Source organism: Vicugna pacos, chromosome 6, assembly GCF_048564905.1.
Source record: "Vicugna pacos chromosome 6, VicPac4, whole genome shotgun sequence".
Classification (NCBI taxonomy): Eukaryota; Metazoa; Chordata; class Mammalia; order Artiodactyla; family Camelidae; genus Vicugna; species Vicugna pacos.
The window spans coordinates 33844138-33864887 of NC_132992.1; the positions used below are offsets into that span (position 1 = coordinate 33844138).

The window sequence follows — 20750 nt, forward strand, 5'->3', positions numbered from 1 at the left end:
TAAAGCCTCCCCTCCTGGCCTAGTTCAAACTTGCTAAAAAGGGCTTTCATAAACAACACAAGTCTGAAAACTCTTGAAAACCAGGGCGCTCTCCCCGCCCTTCCAGCTCTGGGGGCTTCAGGAGGGTCTGGGCTGCCTGCCAGCCCCGGGCTCTCCCCAGACTCGGGGGTGGGGGTTGGGGGTTGGGGATGGGGAGGCGGTGCTGTTACTCCTTCCTGCTCGGTCTCCAGCCCGGAGTTTCCTCAGGCCCCAGCCTCCCAGCCTCTCCACCCCGCTCTCCCTTAACCCTTTCCTCCGAGGGAAGGAGGATCGCAGGTCTCGATTCTCCAGGGAGGCTTGGGAGGCGGCAGGGTGGGCAGGAGGAATGGAGAGAAAGGGCCGGTCCCCGAAACCGAGCTCCCTCTCCCCCACCCGAGTGCCCCTCCTCCCCCTTCCTCTTCCTCCCACTGGGGAAAGGGGACGGTGGAAGGAAATTAACTTTGACCCCGGGATTCTGGCTCTGGGCCCAAACCTTGGGTGGAAGGCAGAGGTTTCCAGCAGCCTCCCCCCCGCCCCTTCCCTGCCCCGCCGCCTCCCCCCGCCTCCCGCGCCCCTTTAAGCTACCCAGCAGCCGCCGCCAGAGTTCATCCTGGAGGGGCTGGCGGAGTGGTGGAGGGGGAAGGCTGGGGGCGGAGGGAAGGGCGGCGGGAGCCCGACCGGTCCCACCCCCGGCTGCAGCCCCTGGCAGGAAGAGATTGTCGCGGGAGCCGCCGCCGAAAGGGACGGAGCTCAGGAAGGCGGGCGCCCGAGCCGCGGCGGGTGGGTCCGCGCGCCGGGAGGACCCAGGCGGAGGCGGGGGCGCGCCGCCGGGAGGAGGGGGCGTGGCCCAGGCGCCTCGGACCCGGGGACCCCAGTGACACTGTCGGCTCCCTCGTTCCCGGGGCCGGCAGGGCAGCCATGCTCCTGTCCGGGGGCGACCCTCCGGCGCAGGAATGGTTCATGGTGCAGACCAAGTCGAAGCCCCGGGTGCAGCGGCAGCGGCTGCAAGTGCAGCGCATCTTCAGGGTCAAGCTGAACGCCTTCCAGAGCCGCCCGGACACCCCCTACTTCTGGCTGCAGCTCGAGGGGCCCAGGGAGAACACGGGCAAAGCCAAGGTAAACAGCTTCTCCCCACCTATCCCTTCCAGCCAGACCCCTCTCCCGCTCCTCTGTCCCCCCGGGGAGACAGGGGTCCCCAGAGGTCCCCCGACCTGGATTTGTCAGTATGGCGGGCAGGTACTGGGCCATCCTCCCGCCTTTCCAGATCTGCAGCCTTGGGTCCTTCCCTCTGGTTCCTTCTTTCTTTCCTGCCCCACCCCTCTCTTGCGTGTCACTTCTGTCCCTCAAGTGCGCTGAGAGAGGCTTGGCGTCCAGTGTCTCCCCCTCCCCCCTTCCTGAACCTTCCCTGGCCAGGGCCCCGTCTCCACAGCCTTCTCCTCCATCTGGGGAGCAATTGAAGGTCCTGCATTTCTGTAGCCTGTGCAACACACTTCTTTGTTCTCTACCAAGACTCTGGAAGGCCCAGATCTTTCTGTCTCCTTTTAAGTCTCCTTAAATCCTGGGCTGCTGGAGCCTCTCAGAGTGCTGGGACTGGAAGGGCCCTTAGAGATGCTTCTAGAGCAACGCTGGCATTTTACAGATGAGGTACTGGGGACTGGAGAGGGTAAGGGGCCTCCCTGTGGCCAGGTAGGTGGCCGGTGGGAGGGTGGTGGCAGGGGCTGGGACCAGAACCCAGGGCTCTGGGCTTCCTGCCACACCCTCTTGATGCCCTAGGAAACCTCCTGCAGGAGCTCAGAGGTAGGGGTGCAGCGGCTCTGGAGAGCAGCAGCCCTTGGGGATGGGTGGGAATCTGGGAGGAGAGCTGTGGGCTTTCAGATGAAAGGGCCTGCTGTGTGGAGCTGGACGCTGGACAGGCTGGGTCACAGTGTGCCTCTCTTGCATTTTCCCTGGCTTCTCCCACAAGCTTCTCCTCCACTTGGGCCTCTCAGGTTCCCTCTGACCCCCAATCATGGCCAAGGTCTCCCTCTTCCCCCAGATTTCCTTATCTTATCTTTTCCTGGTAGGAATGCTACAGCCCCCTTCAGCCCCAGACCACCCGCTCCCCCAACACACATCCTTCCCCAGCTGGGTCTATCTCAATATCCTAATTGGCCAAGGCCATGGGTGGGGGAGGCCCAGAACATGCTGGCCAGTGGGCAGTCAGGCTGGAAAGTTCCTCCCTCAGCCCCTGGGTTGAGCAGCTTTGTCAGCAGTTTTTCCAGTTCTGACAGAGGTGCTGGGGGAGGGGAGGGGTGCCTGCCTGGGGAACAGATGTGCAGGAGCCCCTGAGATGAAGACTTTCCTCCCACCCCACCCCCAGCTGGGATACGGTGGGTTAATGAGAGGAGTCTTTGGGTTGTTTTGGGTTCTTAATCTTCTTGTTCATTTGAAATACAGCTGCTCACCCTTTTTGGGACTGGCTTTTTAAGGTGTCCCCTGCTTAAATCCTCAGTCAGCTTCTCCAGGCTTGTCTATTCCTGCTCCCACTACTGCCTCAGGGCTCCCGACTCTCCCTCACACCCCAGGTCCTGCTAATGTAACCAGTGACTTTCTCCATTCCCTCCATCCCATACCTCATTCCCCTTTATTTTCCCCTGGAGAAAGCCACTGTTTAAGGTGGAAACAATGAAAGAGGGTCTGGGTAACTCCCTCCCTTACTGCACAGAATGAACAGAAGAGATGGTTGGAGGTTTGGAGCAGGAGGGCAGGGAAGGTGGGTAAGGATAAGGTTTTGCTCCAGGAGTTAGGAGATCTGGGCTCAATTTGCTGTCACCAAGTTACTGCTGGGACAGAGGCGTATGGTGGAGAGAGTTTGAGATTGAGGTTTGCTGCCTTCTGACTGGCTGGTCTGGGTCAAATCAGTTACCTTCTCTTGAGCCTATTTCCTCATCTATAAAACAATTTAATAATACCCACTCCATGGAGGAGTTGTGAGAGTCATTTAAAATAATGCATGCTTATGTAATTTTGCAAATATGGAGAGCTATAGTGTAGAGGTGTCAGTTATTACTTTTGTGAACCAGCTGTGTGACTTTGAATGAGTCCTTTTCCCTCTCTGAGTCTCTGTCTCTTTGTTTGTAAAGTAAGAGGCTTGGATTAAATGCTCTCTCTAAGGTCCAGTGATCTGATACAGGAAAATTTCCCACGTCTAAGGGTGTCTCATGGTTTCCGTGTGGAGGTGCTGTGGCTGACCCCAAGTCCCAGCTATAGGGACACAGAATCATGCACTTTGACAATGGCCTTCTCTACGCAGGCTAAGTGGCAGAGATGGCTCAGTGAGATGGAAGGTTGCAGGATGGGGAAGGGGAGGATGGGGGTGGCTTGGTTTGTGAGGGGAAGAAGGGTCAAGAAGGATACAGGCTTCCCTGGAGAAGAGCTGGCATGTATTTCTACAATACATGCACTGGTTTTCCAGGAGAATCTCTGTAGAACCCAAGAGTGCCTTTAAGTAGTTTCCTTGTAGTGGAATTTTTTTTTTTTAATGAAGACATTGCTGGAAATCACATTCCTAGGCAGCAAAAACAAACACTGGGGAGGCCTGGCCTCCCTGAGCACGAAATCAGCCAGTGGAAAGGAGGGTTTTACTAATGATCAGAGTCACCCAAGGACAGGCCCTGCTCAGCCCTTCTGTCCTCCTTGGCAATGATGCAAGGAAGGGTTGGGAGCAGAGAGGATAGGTGACACATCTGCTTCTCGCCTTTTTGGAGACGATGGAGGGAGGTGATGGGGAGCCAGAGACTGGGTTCGGGGAGCTGTGGGACAGGGTGTGGTTCGCTGACTTCGGGTTTGGCTGTCAGGTGGAAGTTGATCTGTCCCTGCCTGACTGACTGAGCAGTACCAGCAGTAAGCTAGAAGTGGCCAGGGGTGTGCTGGAGCTAGCTTCTGCTGTCCCATTGTTGAAACTTCAGGAAGTTTGCCAGCCAGTGGAGTCCCTTTGGTCATCTGAAATCAGCCATAGTGGGAGTATTTACATCACAGAAATTGGCAAGTGCTCTCCACCCCCTGACCCTGCCCCCACTCCAATGGTTGATGATTAAACACTTACTAGCTTACTTAATTGTGTTGTGGGCATTTAATCCTTCTCCTTTATTTCAAACTTAATTCTTCTTCTATCAAAGTAATACATAATTTAAAAGTCCAATAATTTTTAAAAAGCTCACAGTAGAACACAGTGATTCCCTGCCTCGTCCCTGCCAGCTCCCCCTTCAGTGCTCTTCCTCATAGGAAATATCTGCTCTGGTATTTTCCCATCTCCATATCCCTAAAAAAAATATAGATGCTGTATCTTTTGATTAATCAATTTTAGATATCTTTTTACTTCCCATCATTATAGATGAGGATTTAACACCTTTTATTGCCATCTGCCTTTTCTTCCCAATATAGTTATGTTTCATTTTGTGTTAAATCTATATTTAGTACTTGCAACATTATGCCCATGCAAATATCATTCACACCTAAGCATTGAAGTGTACTGTGGTTAGGTTTTCTTACTTTTCAGTTTCCTTGAGGTAAAGAACCCCTTAACTCCCTTCCAGTTTACTTGTTTTCCTTTGTACCTATTGCTAATTCTTATAACTTTCAGTAGCTTCAAAGTGGACTGTCAGTTCCAAATTTTTTCTTGGGGACATCCTTCTGTCTGGTCAGGTCTGCACAGCTGTCATCCTGAGACTCCTGTTGACTGTCATTCTTGTCACCCTTTTGCCTTTTCTTCTTTGTTAAATGCCTCATTTCCTGGATGCCATGCCTTTCTCTTCTGTGAGCTGGTGGAGCACATCCACCAGTAGCATCATCAGATTGAAGAGATGGTGCTGTGCTAAAGAGCATGGTGATAACTGCGGTCAACATGCTTGTTTCTTGAGTCCTGCTGTCCAATCTGAACTAGTCATCCTCCGTGCCTGCTGACAGTTATTGTCCTAGAACAGTGCTTGGCACATAGTAGATGCTCAGTAATGATTTGTTGAATGGATGTATAGGTGAATAGCGTTTGAGATTTCTCTCCATAATCACCCTGGAGGTTGTCTTTGCTTTTTTCTATGTTGGGTCTCCTTTCTTGGTTTCCTTTCTCGATTTGCTGGAAAATGCTCTCCAGTAGCTTCCTGAGAAAGGATTTACAGGCAGTAAAATCTTGGAATCGCACCTCAGCCTATCTACATTGCATATCAGAAGGTCACTTGATTAATAGTTGGGCTGATATCAAATTATAAGTGGAAAGTTATTTTCCTTCAGAAGTGTGAAGGCATTTCTCCATTGACTTTTTGCTTTTGAGATCTCTGAAGCTATTCTGGTCCCTGGTCTTTTGAATATGAAGTTTTTTTTCTCTCTGGAAGTTTATAGTTTCCCCCACTGTTCTGAGGGTTTCCCAGTGAGACCCCTTTGTGTGTGTCTGTCTTCATCCATCGTCAGTTACTATTGCCGAATCTCTGAATGGGAAGAATGAGTTTCTCTGCACTCAGCGTCCACGTAGACATCGCTATTGGCCTTCCTCCCTTCCTCCGTGGTTTTGTACGGTACCCACACCCTCCAGCACGCTGATCAATCTCTGACCCTAGCACCTTGTCTGTTGCTTTCTACAGAACAAACTCCAGTGGATGGAGAGGTACTTGCGCAGCCTTTGTGTTGAGGGCTTCCAGATCTAACTGCACCTTGAACAACTCTATCTCAGACCACTTTTTTTTTTTTAAATGTTCTCCTTCACTCCCAATTCAAGAGTTTTCTTGGTACTGCCATTTTATTTTTGAGCCTTTGAGTATTGTGCAGTTTAATTTGGGGTGGTTCTGGAAAGCAGGCAACGAATGGTAACTGACTTATGAGAAAGGAGAATCCTAAGTCAGGTGTTAAATCGTAGAGCACCTGATCAAGTACAGAGCAGCAGTAAACTGTTCGGTGGTATTGTTTTAATTTAACTCACAAGTTGACAAACTTCTCTTGAGACATGGGGCGGTATATTTTTACAAATAGACCACATTATTCTATGCTTATTTTGTTCCTGCCTCTTCTTGACTTTTTCTTCTCTTGGAGAAAAAGCTCTGGGTGGGCTTTAAACAGGAAAATTGTTCCAGGTATTTTCTGGATGTAAATGCCTGTTGTTTCCTTATCTGTTTTTTGCTTTAAGGGATAGACAAGCATCATGGTTAAGACCTCGGACTCTGGAGTCAGAGCGCCGAGTGTCCCAGCCCACTATCTGTGTGCCTTCGGACACGTGCCCTTTCTTGCTCGTCTAAAGGGGGATGATAGTAATTTCCTCATAGGGCTGAGAGCAGAATCAATGAGATAATGTATGTAAAGAGCCTGACAGACCCTGACACATAGTAAGTATTCAATAGACATTTGTCCAGATTTATTATTTTGAAAATTATCTCAGTTCTAATGGATCTTTTCCCTTAAAAATATCGACCAGTTAACGGACCAATAAATATTTTAAGCTTTTGGTACAAAGAGAAAGAAATCACCCACAATCTTCCCCAGCACATCTCTTCGTTGCCACATATTGTTTTCACGTAGTTAGAATGTGGGGTGCATGGGGTGGGGGAGTTTATTCAGGTCTGTGAGAGTTATTCCACCTGGTCAGAGTCACCCTTGCCAGGTGGTGGGTACCAGCTGGGTTTCTCGGTAGGCAGGTTGGCGTGGGATGTCCATCAGGTTTTGAGCTGATTTTGGACTGACTAAAAAGGGGTTAGATGTGGGCCTAAGTGCCTAAGTGTATTTTAGGCCCTTTGGGGAAAGCGTTGGAGGTCCGTGGCCTGGGCCTGGTAGAAGAGGTAAGCTTAGGCCTGAGCAGGGAAGGATGGTCTGGGCACAGAGCAGAGGGGCCAGAGTGGTCTTCAGGATGACTGTTGGAGATCTGAAATGGAGCATTTGTTCCATAATGGAACTATCAAGGGAAATTGGGAAGAGTGATGACTGTCATCGATGCGGGGATGTGGAGGGACATGAGGGTGAATGCAGTTGCCAAAGGCTGGCTGAATAAGAGGGAGGGCTCATGGTTCCTTGGAGCTTATGGGGTCATGTTGGAAGAACTCAGCCATATAGTGGAGGAACCCAACCTCTCCCATCCCAGCAACTGTTAAAGACTGAGTCTGTGAGCCTTTTAAACATGAGGATCTGGTCTCCCCAGACAGCCAGAGGCCTTCCTTCTGGTTCAGCCATTGTGCATATCTGCGGGGTTCCCCTGGACACTGGCCCAGCAACTTATCTCCTCCTCTGTCCCCTTTGGGCAATGGAGTTACCATGGTTACAGGTACAGGTTGTGCCAGAGACCTTCTGGAGGGAGATTAACCAGAATCCCACAGGATTTCCCCGTGGTCATGTGTAGTCAGCCCAAGGAGGTGGAAAGAGCTCTGGTTTCAGAGTCAGACAGATGTGGGTTGTGGTCCTGGCCCAGTCACTCTAGCTGTGTGTCCTTGGGTCAGTGATATAGCCTTTCTGAGCCTGTGAAATGGGAACAAGCTATGCCAGGCACTAGGCTAAGCAATTCCTTTGTATTAACTTACGGAAGCTTTGTTGTAGCTTCATGAGGTGGGAAGTATTAACCCCATTTTACAGGTGAGGAAATGAAGGCACAGGAAGGGTAAGTAACTTGCCCCAGGTCCCATAAGTTCCTGGCGAATGTGCAATCCCCGTCTCTCTAGCTGTTTCACAATTCTAGAATGCCAGGCTAGGAATGGACCTCAGGAGGATCTTGTTTAATTGGTCACTTTACAGATGGGTAGACTGAGGCCCTGAGAAGATGATCTGTTTCCCATAATAATCCTAACCTATTGAGGTCAAGTTGCAACTAGAGCCAGGGCCCTTGATTCCAAGCCTGGGTGCTCCCCCTCCTCTTGGGCCTCCTCCAATCTGTCAGAGCTCCCTGGAAAGAAGTGAGTGTGTGAGGAGGCAGGACTGGGGAGAAGAGGGGCTGGCCATGGGGAGTCATCTGGCTCTTGGTGGGCAGGGGGAGGGCACGTGCATAGTGAGGAGAGGCAGGTCCCTAACGGCTGACTTCCTTTGTGCTCTCTCCACTGGCTTCAGGAATATTTGAAGGGCCTGTGCAGCCCGGAGCTGTGGAAGGAGGTCCGCTACCCGGCGGCCCTGCACTGCGCCTTCCTCGGGGCCCAGGGCCTCTTCCTCGACTGTCTGTGCTGGAGCACCCTGGCCTACCTGGTGCCCGGGCCCCCGGGCTCCCTGATGGTGGGCGGGCTGACCGAGTCTTTCATCATGACCCAGAACTGGCTGGAGGAGCTGGTGGGGCGGCTGCGCTGGGGCCCTGCCCCTCTGCTCACTCCCCGGGGCATCTGGGAGGCCGAGGTGACCCGGGCCTTTGGGGCCCTGGTCTGGATCCGTGGTGACCAGTACGCAGGGGACCTGCTGCAGCTGCCCCCAGCGGTGCAGGAACTGCTGCTGAGCCTTGTGCGGGACGCTGCGGGCAAGGAGGACATCATCCAGTGGCTTGGCCGCATCGGCTCCTCCAACTCCCGCTCTGACCCCGAGCTCCTGATCTGCCCAACCCAGCAGCAGAAGGAAGGCCCAGCCATGGTGTCCGTGGGAGATGGTCCTGGGCCCTTTCTGGAGATGGGAAGCCCAGACAATTCAAAGAGATTAACCAGCCTGGGAGCCACGGGGGCCCTGATATCAGGCATCCCAGGCCAGAACACCCAGCCGGAGACAGCAAACCAGCTGGTACGGTAAGTTCTGGAGAATCAGTTTGGCTTTTCTGCCCCTACTTCTGCTCCCCAACCCCAAGGAAATAGTTTAGGACCTAACTGGCCTTCCCACCTTTCTGACAAACTCGGGCTTCCTCCAGGGTCAGTTCCAACAACCAAGGTGGTACAGACAGCGCTCGCGAGGAAGGGCCAGTGCAAGCCAGCAGCGGCCAGGACCCTGCGGACCACACGCAAGCCTTGTCGCAGCAGAGGCAGGTCCGGAGGGGGGAAGACAAGCTCCCCTTCCAGCCTCCGGTGTCCACACTGGGTGTGTGCTCGCCCTGGAAGGCCTGGACCCCGGGGCCAGCCTTTGGGCCCTTGTGGCCGGGGGCTATTGCTGCAACCTTCTGGAGGATCAATGAACTGCAGTCTCTCCACCTGGCCTGGCTCCTGTCCCAGGCGTGCTTCAGTTTCCCCTTCTGGCAGAGGCCGCTGGGCCCCATTCAGTTCAAGCTGCCAGGGCAGAATCCTTTGCCCTTAAATCTGGAATGGAAGCAGAAGGAGCTGGTTCCTTTGCCCAGTGTGGAAAGCGCAGACTGTAGGCCAGACGAGGGGCTGGGAGGAGAGGTGGCCCTCCAGAATTGCCCGAGGCCGGAGACCCCTAAAAAAGTCGTGAGTTTATTGGTGGTCTCAGGAGGCTCAGGGGTAAAAGACAAGACTAGCCCAAGACTTCCACAAATAGGGCCACCTTTGACCTCTACACCCCAACTCCAAGCTGGAAGTGGGCCGGGGGAACAAGGAAGTATGCAGTGGGATTGTAAGGGGCCAGAAGAGCAGCCCTTTCCAGTGCTGCCCACAGGGCAAAGGGTGCCTACCTCTCAGGGGAGGCCCACGGCTCAAGAGGGGCTTACAGCTCAGTCAGTACCTGACCCTCAAACAGTGCCTGAAACTCTCAAAGTGCCCATGGCTGCAGCAATGCCCACAGCTCAAACCCCACCCACAAACCCAGTGCTGCCTGCAACCCCTAAAGTGCCTGCAACTCAGATGATGCCGGCAGGCCATGAAGAACCTGCAGCGCTCAAAGTGCCTTCAGCTGCGACCAAGCCAGCAGCTGAAGCGGTGCCCCTAGTGCAAAAGGCAGCTGTGGGTGAACCGGCACCAGCAGCTCAAATGATGCCTGCAGCTCCAAAAACTCCCACAGCTCAGAAAAGGCCTGTGGCAAAAACATCACCTGCAGGTCCCCAAACACCCAGAGCCCAGACTGGGCCTGCAGTTAAAACAGGATCTGCAGATCCCAAAGCCCCTGCAGCTCCCAAAAGCTCCAGAGCTCCAAAAACACCTGCAGCTCAGAAGGTGTCAACCTTGGATGCAGCCAAACTCCTGAGTGAGGGTCAGCCTTCATCAAGGAGCAGTGCTTCCTTCCCGAAGGGCCAAGGGGAGGCCGGAAGGCAGGGGCCCCAGGCCAGCGGCACCTTATCTCCAAGTAGTAAGCACCAACCTCAGGCGGAGGGGCTCCTGGGGGCTTGGGAGGGGGCCCCGAGGCAGTCGCCTCGCCACCCACAGGCGAACAGCACAGTGACCAGCTTCCAGAGGTACCACGAGGCCCTGAACACACCCTTTGAGCTGAACTTGTCTGGGGAGCCCGGCAACCAGGGGTTGCGACGAGTGGTCATCGACGGCAGCAGCGTGGCCATGGTGTGAGTAGCCGCGAGCCTGCGGTGGGCTGGGGATGGGGGGACTGGGGCAGGGCGCCCCTGGTGGGGAGGGTAGAGTGTCGGTATCCTTTCTTGACCTCTGTGTATGGGTGACATGGGGTTCAAATGGGGGAAAGATGGGAGGGCAGTGGTGCATGTTGAGAGGCTACTGCATGACAGTGGTGTTCATGGAATCATCACAGCCTCCCTCAAACGTAGATTTCTGTTCTCCCTCCTTGAGAGAAGCAGAAACAGGCTCAGAGAGGTGACAAATCTTGCTTAAGATCCCAGAGCCAGGAAGGGACCCAGCTGGCCTTTGGGTTCAGATCTGCCCACTGCCCAGGCCCACGGTTTTCCCAACTGCAGCCTGCCTCAGCTAGCAAGGGGTCTGTCAACCCCAGGCCAGCTGTCAGATATTTAGCCCAAACCTTAAGGCCTGGCACAGATCTCTTCTGTGGAGCTTTCCCTGACCATGCCGACCCTTAGCGATCACCCTCCCTGCCCCGCAATTATGTTAGCATAAATACATGCAAGACCGCTTCATTTGCCCACGCAGTATTGTAGTTCTCTGTGCTGAGCACACTCCCAGCACACAGTCGGTGCTCAGTGAATGCTTGTTTGCTTCCAGCCCTAAACTGAACTCTGCCTTCTTCCTTTTGCCCTGGAGGCCCCCACAAACACACAACACTTGAGTGGACCCAGGGGGTGCTCGCTGTTTGATGATGGAGGGAAGGGAGAGGATATTGGAGGTGCCTGTAGTGCTGATGCTGGAGCCCTGGCATTGCTGGCTGTGCTGCCCCGGGCTGGCTCTGACGGAGAGGCGGTGAGGCAGGGCCATTCCTCAGGCAGAAAGCTGCTCACGCACTACACCCCGCACCCCCAGACATGGCCTCCAGCACTTCTTCTCTTGCCGAGGCATCGCCATGGCAGTGCAGTATTTCTGGAACCGGGGACACCGAGAGGTCACTGTGTTTGTACCCACCTGGCAGCTGAAGAAGAACCGGAGGGTGAGAGGTGAGCTGTCCACAGCCCCCCAGCCCCGCCAGGGTCATCATGCTTTGATTTTCCCTGCCTGTCTGTCCCCACCATGGCATGTCCGCTTAGCCCTTCCTCTGACCTGCTGTCTTCTGCCTTTGACCTCCAGAGAGCCACTTTCTGACGAAGCTTCACTCCCTCAAGATGCTTTCAATCACCCCCTCCCAGCTTGAGAACGGCAAGAAGATAACCACCTACGATTACAGGTGTGCCGGTCCGCAGGCCTCCTCTCGTGGTGCTCCGGGGCTTGGACTGGGCTGGTGTGTCGGGTGGAGTCTTGCCTCACTTGCTCTGGGGAGATGGAGGCAACAGGTCAGAGGGGTCCTGTTAGAGAGGGGGGCGTGGCCCATGGGCCCTCTGTAGGCAGAGGGAGGGACGCAGAGTGGAGAGGGCTCCAAGCTTGGCTCTATCTAAGCCCAAGTGGCACTCCTGAATTTGAGACCCTGCAGCCCCATTTCTCTTAGTTAACAGGCTTTCTTCCTGCATGAACTATGGGCGGAGACTCAGTGCTTTCTTTGGTTGGGACCAGCCCAGGTGACTCCTGGTGCCTCAAGTGAGCTGCTTTTCCAAGCAGCTGATTTGGGTGCCAGTCTGGGTTGAAGCTCATGTCTCAAGGAACTGCCACAGTCTTTTCCTTCCCCACAGCCCTGGCCCTGGGAGGAGGTATGTGTGTGGCTGTATGTGGCTGGAGCCCTGGGTGGGCTCTGAAAATGGAGCCAGACTGGCTCCATCTACCAGCTAAAGCCTGAAAGTCTCCCTACTTGTCAGTCCTAAGCACCCACTCCACAACATGGCTGCAGGGCCACTGTGCAGAAGGGACCTCTGTTGGGGTGGGGGAGGCCCTGCCAAGGTCACTGGCCCGGGGCTGGAGTCGATGCCTGGCAGGCACAGGTGTTGGCTTCACTTAGACACTTTGCATGCCAGGCAGGGAGAAATTCTGTTCCTCCCCATTTTTCCCTAGACCTGGCACCCACTTAGCCTTCAGACCTAGAAGGGCTGGGCAGGGTGGCTCATGCATCTTTCCTTCAGAGCTAGTTCCCTGAGTAAGTTTTTAAAGTACCTCTTAATTCCAGCCTGGGTTTGAGGGATGATGGCTTTTCTGCAGAAGCGCCCTCTGCTGGGCACTTATGGAATTGCATGCTTGGGGCCGCCGGAATGGCGATCTGCAGGGAATGCCTAGAAGTAGGTGGCCTTTGCTTTCTTTCCTGGTCACAGCCCTCTTTCGAGGAGAAGTGATCCTTGGAAAAATGGATTTGTTTGCTCAGGTATGTGTTTCTATATGTGTATAGATACACTCACATGTATGTATATATGTCTTGGCATGCACGTGAATGTTGAGCATTGGTGAAAAATAATCATGGCATAGTGTGTGTGCACTGTGTGGCAGGCACTGAGCTAGACACTTAAGTGTATTGTCTCATTCAGTTTGATCCTCACAGCAGTATGAGGTAGGTGTTTTATGTCTGTCTTACAGATGTGAAAACTGAAGTGGTACAAATGCATGTGTGGATGTGGAGTGCATGGGTTTCCGTGTGCGTGTCTGAGCATGTGTATGTGAATGCGTATGTATAAAATAGGGAGTCTGTGTCTGCACATACAGTTGGGGGAGGTGTGCATCCCACTTCACCCTCCCAGGGGCTCATGGTGATCCCAGATGGCTGAGTAGATGAGGATGGGCTCCTGAACCCTGGCTCCCTGACTACCAAGGGCAGTGTTTTTGTGCAACACGCCTCAGCGGGAAGCTGCAAGTTCATTTTCTCAGAGGACTGGGGAGGCAAGGGACTGAGTGCTGAGTGGTTAGCAATTCCGCCTCTCCCTGCAGGTTCATGGTAAAGCTGGCGGAAGAGACAGATGGCATCATCGTCACCAATGAGCAGCTCCATGTCCTGATGAATAATTCCAAGAAACTGATGGTCAAAGATCGGTGAGGCAGCTCCCAGGGGACTGGATTGTTTCTTACCCTCAGATGTCAGGCAGCTCCTGGCAGGAGGGTGTTGGGCAGGGAGAGGCCTCTCAGAGCCATGCTCAGGGAGGAGATGTGGGTCTCAGCTCCCGTGGAAACACCAGGTGGCAGTGGAATGTCAGTGGATCAAGGGTTCGTCTGTGACCTTTCCTTCTCCATCCCTGGTCCAGCCTGCTGCCCTTCACCTTTGCGGGAAATCTCTTCATGGTGCCAGATGACCCCCTGGGCCGTGATGGTCCCACCCTGGACGAGTTTCTGAAAAAGCCAAACAGGTAATGGGCCAGGCCTCCCCTGCCTCCCAGCCCCTCCTGGGATTGACCAGAAATGTTCCCTTGGTGCCAGCTTTTGGCTGGTGCTTAATAATGAGCAGAGTAATTTGATTCTTTCAGGTCTTTATACTTCCACCCCCATCTGTGCATCCACAAACCACCTACAGTGTGCTTTTACAGTTTCACAGTCTCGCACACATGCTTTCATATGATATGTGTCCTTCCACAACTGCCGTTTTATTGCTTTCCCCAGACGTAGGCCGTGTTAATTCGCGTGGCTCGCTTTGACGTCCGCGTGGTAATCCATCCCATGAGTACCCGACAGGTTTATGGGGCCTCTTGGGCAGCGCCATTCAACAGTTTCCATGTTATGCCGTCGGTACCAGCGCCGTGTGAACAGCCTCATCCCTGTTTCACTGTGTGCAATGGGGGCCGTGTCTGGAGTATCTACCTAGTTAGAACTTTTCCCCTTTGATCCTCACTACTGGAGTTAGACAGCCGTGACCACTGTCCTCATTTTACACATGAGGAATCTGAGACTCAAGTCCTTTCCCAAGGTCACTGTACTGGTGCTGGCAGGACTGGCTTGCGGTAACTCAGATCCTCTGCCTCCGCCCCCTCCAAGCCACCTACCTGCCCCCCTCCCAGTTCCCGGGGCCCAGCAGGGGACTGGTCAGGACCTGCAGGGCAGGGCACTGCTTCCTGGGCCAGGTCGCCCAGTCTCAGTTCCCCAAGTTGAAGAAGAGTGATGCGGTTCAGTTTTGTGTGCTGTGCCCTCTCAAGCCGCTTGTCAGGCCTCCTTCTCTCTCGACCTCCCCCTCACTTGCCCTGGGGTTGGGTTGGAAATACCAGTCATTTAATGCTTATCAAATTAGCGATTGGAAATGTCACTTGGTCAATGAGGTTTTGACTGGTTGAGCCTTCCAAGCACAGATGACTCTCGAACATTGAGGCCTGGCACATGCTGGAGGTAGAGGAAGTATCTGTAGGCAGGGCCCATCTGAAACTATGCCATGTTGGAGGCTGGCCCTGGGCCTGGCCTCAGGGACACTTAGCAATGGGGTGAGGCTCTGTGGGGCTTCCACAGATGTGGTTTCCCCCCTGGATGATCTCTTGGGGCGGCCTGTCCTCCACCTCCTCCATCAGGCCCCTCTGCCCTGCTGTGTCGGTGTAGGTTGGACACAGACATTGGCAACTTCCTGAAGGTGTGGAAGACCCTTCCTCCCAGATCGGCTGGCATCTCTGAGCAGAGTGATGACGCTGACCCTGGGCCCCCAGAGAGTCTGCAGAACGTGGAAGAAGTCAGGGAGGAGAAGGAGGAGAGGCAGGGTGGGGAGCAGACAGAGGTCCAGGAGATGCAGAAGCCGGCTGAGGAGGAGGACGACCTGGACTCTTCGCTGGTGTCCGTGTTCAGGGCTGAGTGCCCTTCCCTCTCAGAGGAAATACTCCGGTGCCTCAGCCTCCACGACCCCCCAGACGGGGCCCTCGACATCGATCTCCTGCCAGCGGTGGCTTCACCCCACCTGGGCATCCCCTGGGATGGGAAGGCTCCCTGCCAGCAGGTTCTTGCCCACCTGGCCCGGCTGACCACCCCCAGCAACTTCACCGCGCTCTCCTTCTTTGTGGGGTTCATGGACTCCCACCGGGACGTCATCCCCGACTACGAAGCCCTCATGGGGCCCCTGCACAGCCTCCTCAAGCAGAAGCCGGACTGGCAGTGGGACCGGGAGCATGAGAAGGCCTTCCTGGCCCTCAAACGAGCCCTGGTGTCCGCCCTCTGCCTGACGGCCCCCAACCCCCAGCTGCCTTTCCGCCTGGAGGTGACAGTCAGCCAAGTGGCCCTGACGGCCGCTGTGTACCAGGAGCTCTCCGGGAGGAAGCACCCCATAGCCTATACCTCGAAACCCCTCCTCCCTGATGAGGAGAGTGAGGGCCCCCAGTCAGGGGGAGACAGCCCCTACGCTGTGGCCTGGGCCCTCAAGCATTTTTCCCGCTGCATTGGAGACACCCCAGTGGTCCTGGACCTTTCCTATGCCTCCCGGACCACTGTGGACCCTGAGGCGTGGGACGGCCGCAGGGTGGCCAAAGCGTGGCTGATCCGGTGGTCCCTCTTGGTACAGGACAAGGGCAAGAGGGCGCTGGAACTGACCCTTCTCCAGGGCCTGCTGGGGGAAAACCGGCTGCTCACTCCTGCCGCCTCCATGCCTCGTTTTTTCCAGGTTCTGCCTCCTTTCTCCGACCTGTCCACTTTTGTCTGCATCCACATGTCGGGCTATTGCTTTTACCGGGAAGACGAGTGGTGTGCTGGCTTCGGTCTGTATGTCCTGTCTCCCACCAGCCCCCCTGTCTCCCTTTCCTTCTCTTGCTCCCCTTACACACCCACCTATGCCCACCTGGCAGCCGTGGCCTGTGGCCTGGAGCGCTTTGGCCAGTCCCACCTGCCTGTGGTTTTCCTCACACACTGCAACTGGATCTTCAGCCTCCTCTGGGAGCTCCTGCCCCTCTGGAAGGCTCGGGGTTTCCTGTCCTCCGACGGGGCTCCGCTACCTCACCCAAGCCTGCTCTCCTACATCATAGCTCTCACCTCTGGCCTCTCATCCCTTCCATTTATCTACCGAACCTCCTACCGGGGCTCCCTGTTTGCTGTGACGGTGGACACCCTAGCCAAGCAGGGCGCCCAGGGAAGCGGCCAGTGGTGGAATTTGCCAAAGGATGTGCCGGTCCCTGTAGTGCCTCCCCGTACCACGGGCAAGAGGCCCAACTTGCTGGCGTTACAGCTGAGCGACAGCACCCTGGCCGATATCATCGCCAAGCTGCAGGCCGGGCAGAAATTGTCCAGCTCCTCACCCTTCAGTTCGGCCTCTAACTCCCTCAGCATTGACAAGGAGAGTGGCCTGCTTATGTTCAAGGGAGACAAGAAGCCCAGGGTCTGGGTGGTCCCGAGGCAGCTCCGGAGGGATCTGATTTTTGCCGTGCACGACCTCCCCATGGGGGCCCACCAGAGGCCTGAGGACACCTACAAGAAGTTGCGGTTGCTGGGCTGGTGGCCGGGGATGCAGGAGCACGTGAGGGGTTACTGCAGGAGCTGCTTGTTCTGCATCCCCCGCAATCTCACAGGTGGTGAGTCCAAGGTCATTGAGTCCCTGTGGCCCCTCAGGTCCACCGCCCCCTGGTCCAACCTACAGATCGAGGTGGTGGGCCCTGTCACCATCAGCGAGGAGGGCCACAAGCACGTGCTGATTGTGGCTGACCCCAACACCAGGTGGGTGGAGGCCTTCCCGCTGAAGCCCTACACACACACGGCTGTGGCCCAGGTCCTGCTTCAGCACGTGTTCGCCAGGTGGGGTGTTCCCATCAGGCTGGAGGCCGCCCAGGGCCCCCAGTTTGCCCGCCACGTCCTGGTGAGCTGCGGGCTGGCCCTGGGAGCCCACGTCGCCTCCCTGAGTAGGGACCTCCAGTTCCCCTGCCTGACCAGCTCCGCGGCCTACTGGGAATTCAAGCGGGCCCTCAAGGAGTTCATCTTCCTGCACGGCAGGAAGTGGGCGGCTTCCCTGCCCTTGCTGCACCTGGCCTTCAGGGCCTCCTCCAGCCAGGCCTCGCCGTTCCAGATCCTGACGGGGGCCGAGGAGAGGCTGACCGAGCCCCTGTGGTGGGAGATGAGCAGTGCCAACGTCGAAGGGCTCAAGATGGATGTCTTCCTGCTGCAGCTGAGGGGGGAGCTGCTGGACCTCCACTGGAGGGCAGCTGAGAAGGCGAGCGAAAAGGCCGAGAACAGGCGTTTCAAGCGGGAGAGCCAGGAGAAGGAGTGGAACGTGGGCGACCAGGTCCTCCTGCTGTCCCTCCCCAGGAATGGCAGCAGTGCCAAGTGGGTGGGTCCCTTCTACATCGGGGACCGCCTCAGCCTGTCCCTCTACAGAGTCTGGGGCTTCCCAACCCCGGAGAAGCTTGGGTGCATCTATCCTAGCAGTCTGATGAAGACTTTTGCCAAGAGCGGCACCCCCCTGTCCTTCAAGGTCTTGGAGCAGTGAGCTGGAGCAGAGAGGGGAGCCCCCACCCCAGGGCCCTGGGCTTTCGCTGCTAGGCCTCCCCCTGCTCCCAGCAGTGCTCTCACAGCCCCCTGCGGGGCCTTCATTGTGCCTTTTGTAGAGAAGTTATTTCATAATGCTTTGCTGAATTGCCTTGAACTGGGGACCAGCATCCCTATGGAAACATCCCCAGGATGGGGTCTTGGGAGAATCTGCTAAAGGCTGTCAGATATGGGTCTCTGGTTGGGTAGAGAGTTCCCTTATTGAGGCAGGCCAGGTTCAGGGTCTCTTCCCAAGTGAAATGAAAATACACACCCACCCTCCTCCCGAATCTGACTCCTGGCTGTGGGAACCACGAAACAGTGTGTCTCTGGACCTCAGAATCGAAACCACATTCCCCTCTCAAACAGAAACCTCGAACGTGGGCTCCTCCCCTGACCTGTTCATTTGGGGGCCCTTTGCCCTTGAAGCTGTCACAGCTGACACAAATCCATGCAGGCTGTGGAGAGGCAGCCTGTTCCCAGTCCGCCCAGTCTTGCAGACCAGCCTAGGCCTGCCCAGCTGTTGAGGAAGGGCTGGCTGACCTGGGCCTCGCGGCTGGCAGCTGGGGTGGCAGGATGGCCAGCCAAGTTGGCGCGTCCTGCCCGTCAGCCCAGGAAGGGCAAGGGGGAGACGGAGTCAGCCTACCTCATGTGACTCCACCCAGTGGAGATATTTCCCACCCCCTGCTTCGATGATATCAACCCCCAGGAGTCAAGGATCTCGATGCCAAGTGTGGCATCTCTATCTGAAGAGCTGCTTCAACTCGACCAAGGGGCCCAGGCCTCTGTTTCGGGGGGAGGGTGACTGAAATGAGCAGTCTGGCCCGTGGTGAGGTGCTGGCGTGGCTCTACCTCCCGACCCCACCCCAAAGCCCACAGCCCTCTCCTCCTCCCACCGCTGCTGTACCCTGCACCCCCGGAACCCGACATTGTGTATGACCGCTTTGTCTGGATCCCCGCCCCTGCCCCAGTCCCCTGAACCTGCCTTCCGTGTTGAGAAAAACCTGGGCTCTCTTAGAGCCACTCTGCAAAGACGACTGGCTGCAAGAGTGCGTTTCTCCCAGGTGTGTGCGCCTTCACTCACCCCTCCGAATTGCTGCTGCTGCTGCCGACAGAATGGGTTCCAGGTGGAGGCCAGCACCCCGTCCCTCTGGCTGGGCCTCTAAGTAGTTGGATTTCTCCAAAGCTGAGCCAGTCTCCCGGCCTAGCTCAGGTTGCTAAAACACTTGACATTGCTAGAGCCAGAGTAGAACCTGCCACTGAGTCTGACCTGCGTGTTTTAGGAAAGAGGCCTGGAGACCGGAAGTGACTTGCCCAAAGTCACACAGATTGTTAGTGGCTGAGCTGGGACCAGGATTAAGCCTCTGACTCTCAGTTTACCATAGACGGGGTTCAAGCCAGAGAGGCTCTCAAAGTCCTACATCCATCTTCTTTCCAACTCCCCGTCTCCCAAATCTTGTAGATGAACTACTTAGATGTTGCCCTTAAACCATTTCTAGCTGTTAATTCTGACCAGGAAAGCATGCTTGGATGACAGCTGAGAAGTGGAAAGGTGAGCTGTGGGGTTTTTAGCAGATACCTCTTCCCTCCTCCTCTCCCCCTCTTCCTCTTCCCTCTGAGGGTCTGTCCAACCTCATTCTCCCTCCCCGGTGCTGTACCTATTCCCCTCTGTTAACCACATTTATGATCTTATACCCTTTTATGTGACTTTTTTTTTCATTTGATTTGTCAATAAACGAATCAAAATGGAGCTAGCGTCTAGTTTTGGTTTTTTTTTAGCGTTAGACTCAATTATGGAAATGAGGAGGGTGGGAGGCAGTCATGGGGCATGGCTGCTGCATGTTTCCCAGGCAGACTTGCAGATTTGACAGCCTGGATAGTAACTTTTCAAGTTTGTCTGATCCAGGCTCTTATTTGACAGATGAGGAGACCAGCGCCCAGGCAGTGATACAGCTCAAGGCCACCCCCACCTCACCCGCGGCTGGTTCATGGCAGGTGGGTGCAGAGCCCAGGCCGCGGGCTTCACACTAGCGCTCTTTCCGGTTCATGTCTTGGAAGTGGGCGAGGGAGAATGCAGAGGGATGAAGACTGGTGTAAGAGGGCGGCATCAGTGCTGCCCCAGCTGGGCTGTTTGAATACTGACTCTGTGCCTGCTACCTGTGTGGCCTTTTCCTGAGGCCTCGATATCTTCATGTATCACATGTGGGGTAACAATTCCTAAATTAAGGATGGTGCAAGGAGAATATGAAATAATCTGTGCAAAGAGGCCAATGTGGTGCCCGGTATGGAGTAAGTCTTCATCACCATGATGGACTGCACGTTTGTGTTTCCTCCAAATTCATGTGCTGAACCCCTAATCCCTGTGGGATGGTGTTAGGAGGTGGGCTTTTGGGAGGTAACTAGGTTTAGATAAGGTCATGGGAGTGGAGCCCCCATGATGAGGTTAGTGTCCTTCTAAGAAGAGAATGAAACTAGATCTTGCTGTCTCTCCACCACCTGATACAAGGAGAAGACGGCCGTTTGCAGCTGAGGAAGTGGGCTCTCACCAGACCCTTGATTTGCCAGCACCTTGATCTTGAATCAGCCTCCAGAACCATGAGATATAAATTTCTGTTGTCTAAGCCACCCACCCAGTCTGCAGTGGTTTGTTTTGGGTTTGTTTTTTTTTTACTTTATTTAAAAACATTTTTTGTGGGGGGGAGGTAAATGGATATTTATTTATTTATATGGAGGTACTGGAGATCGAACCCAGGACCTTGTGTGTGCTAAGTATATGCTCTACCACTGAGCTATACCCTCCTCCCCAGTCTTCGGTGTTTTTGTTACAGCAGCTCGAACTGCTGAAGACAGTCATGTACTAGCTAACATGTCTCTTCTTCCTGCCCCTGGAACACTTGTTGTTCTTGCTCTCAGGCGCAGAGACCTTCCTAACCCTGGCAAAGCTTCCAGAATTTGGGTCTCCGCTTCTTGCTGCTTTTCTCATCTGTCCAAACTTCTGTTCAGCACTGGCAGTGGGGCGGAGTGGCTGGAAGGTAACTGTCCTTC

General features: G+C 55.0%; 1 protein-coding gene across 1 annotated transcript; it reads left to right on the forward strand.

The window, feature by feature from the left end:
• The first annotated feature begins 648 nt into the window (after positions 1–648).
• NYNRIN (NYN domain and retroviral integrase containing) lies at positions 649–19455 on the forward strand. The gene is made up of 8 exons (XM_006217299.4): positions 649–1134; positions 8068–8720; positions 8840–10375; positions 11256–11386; positions 11517–11613; positions 13230–13331; positions 13541–13642; positions 14814–19455. The coding sequence occupies exons 1-8, from the start codon at positions 937–939 to the stop codon at positions 17665–17667; spliced, it is 5673 nt and encodes a 1890-aa protein (XP_006217361.2). The 5' UTR covers positions 649–936; the 3' UTR covers positions 17668–19455.
• Positions 19456–20750: the final 1295 nt, after the last annotated feature.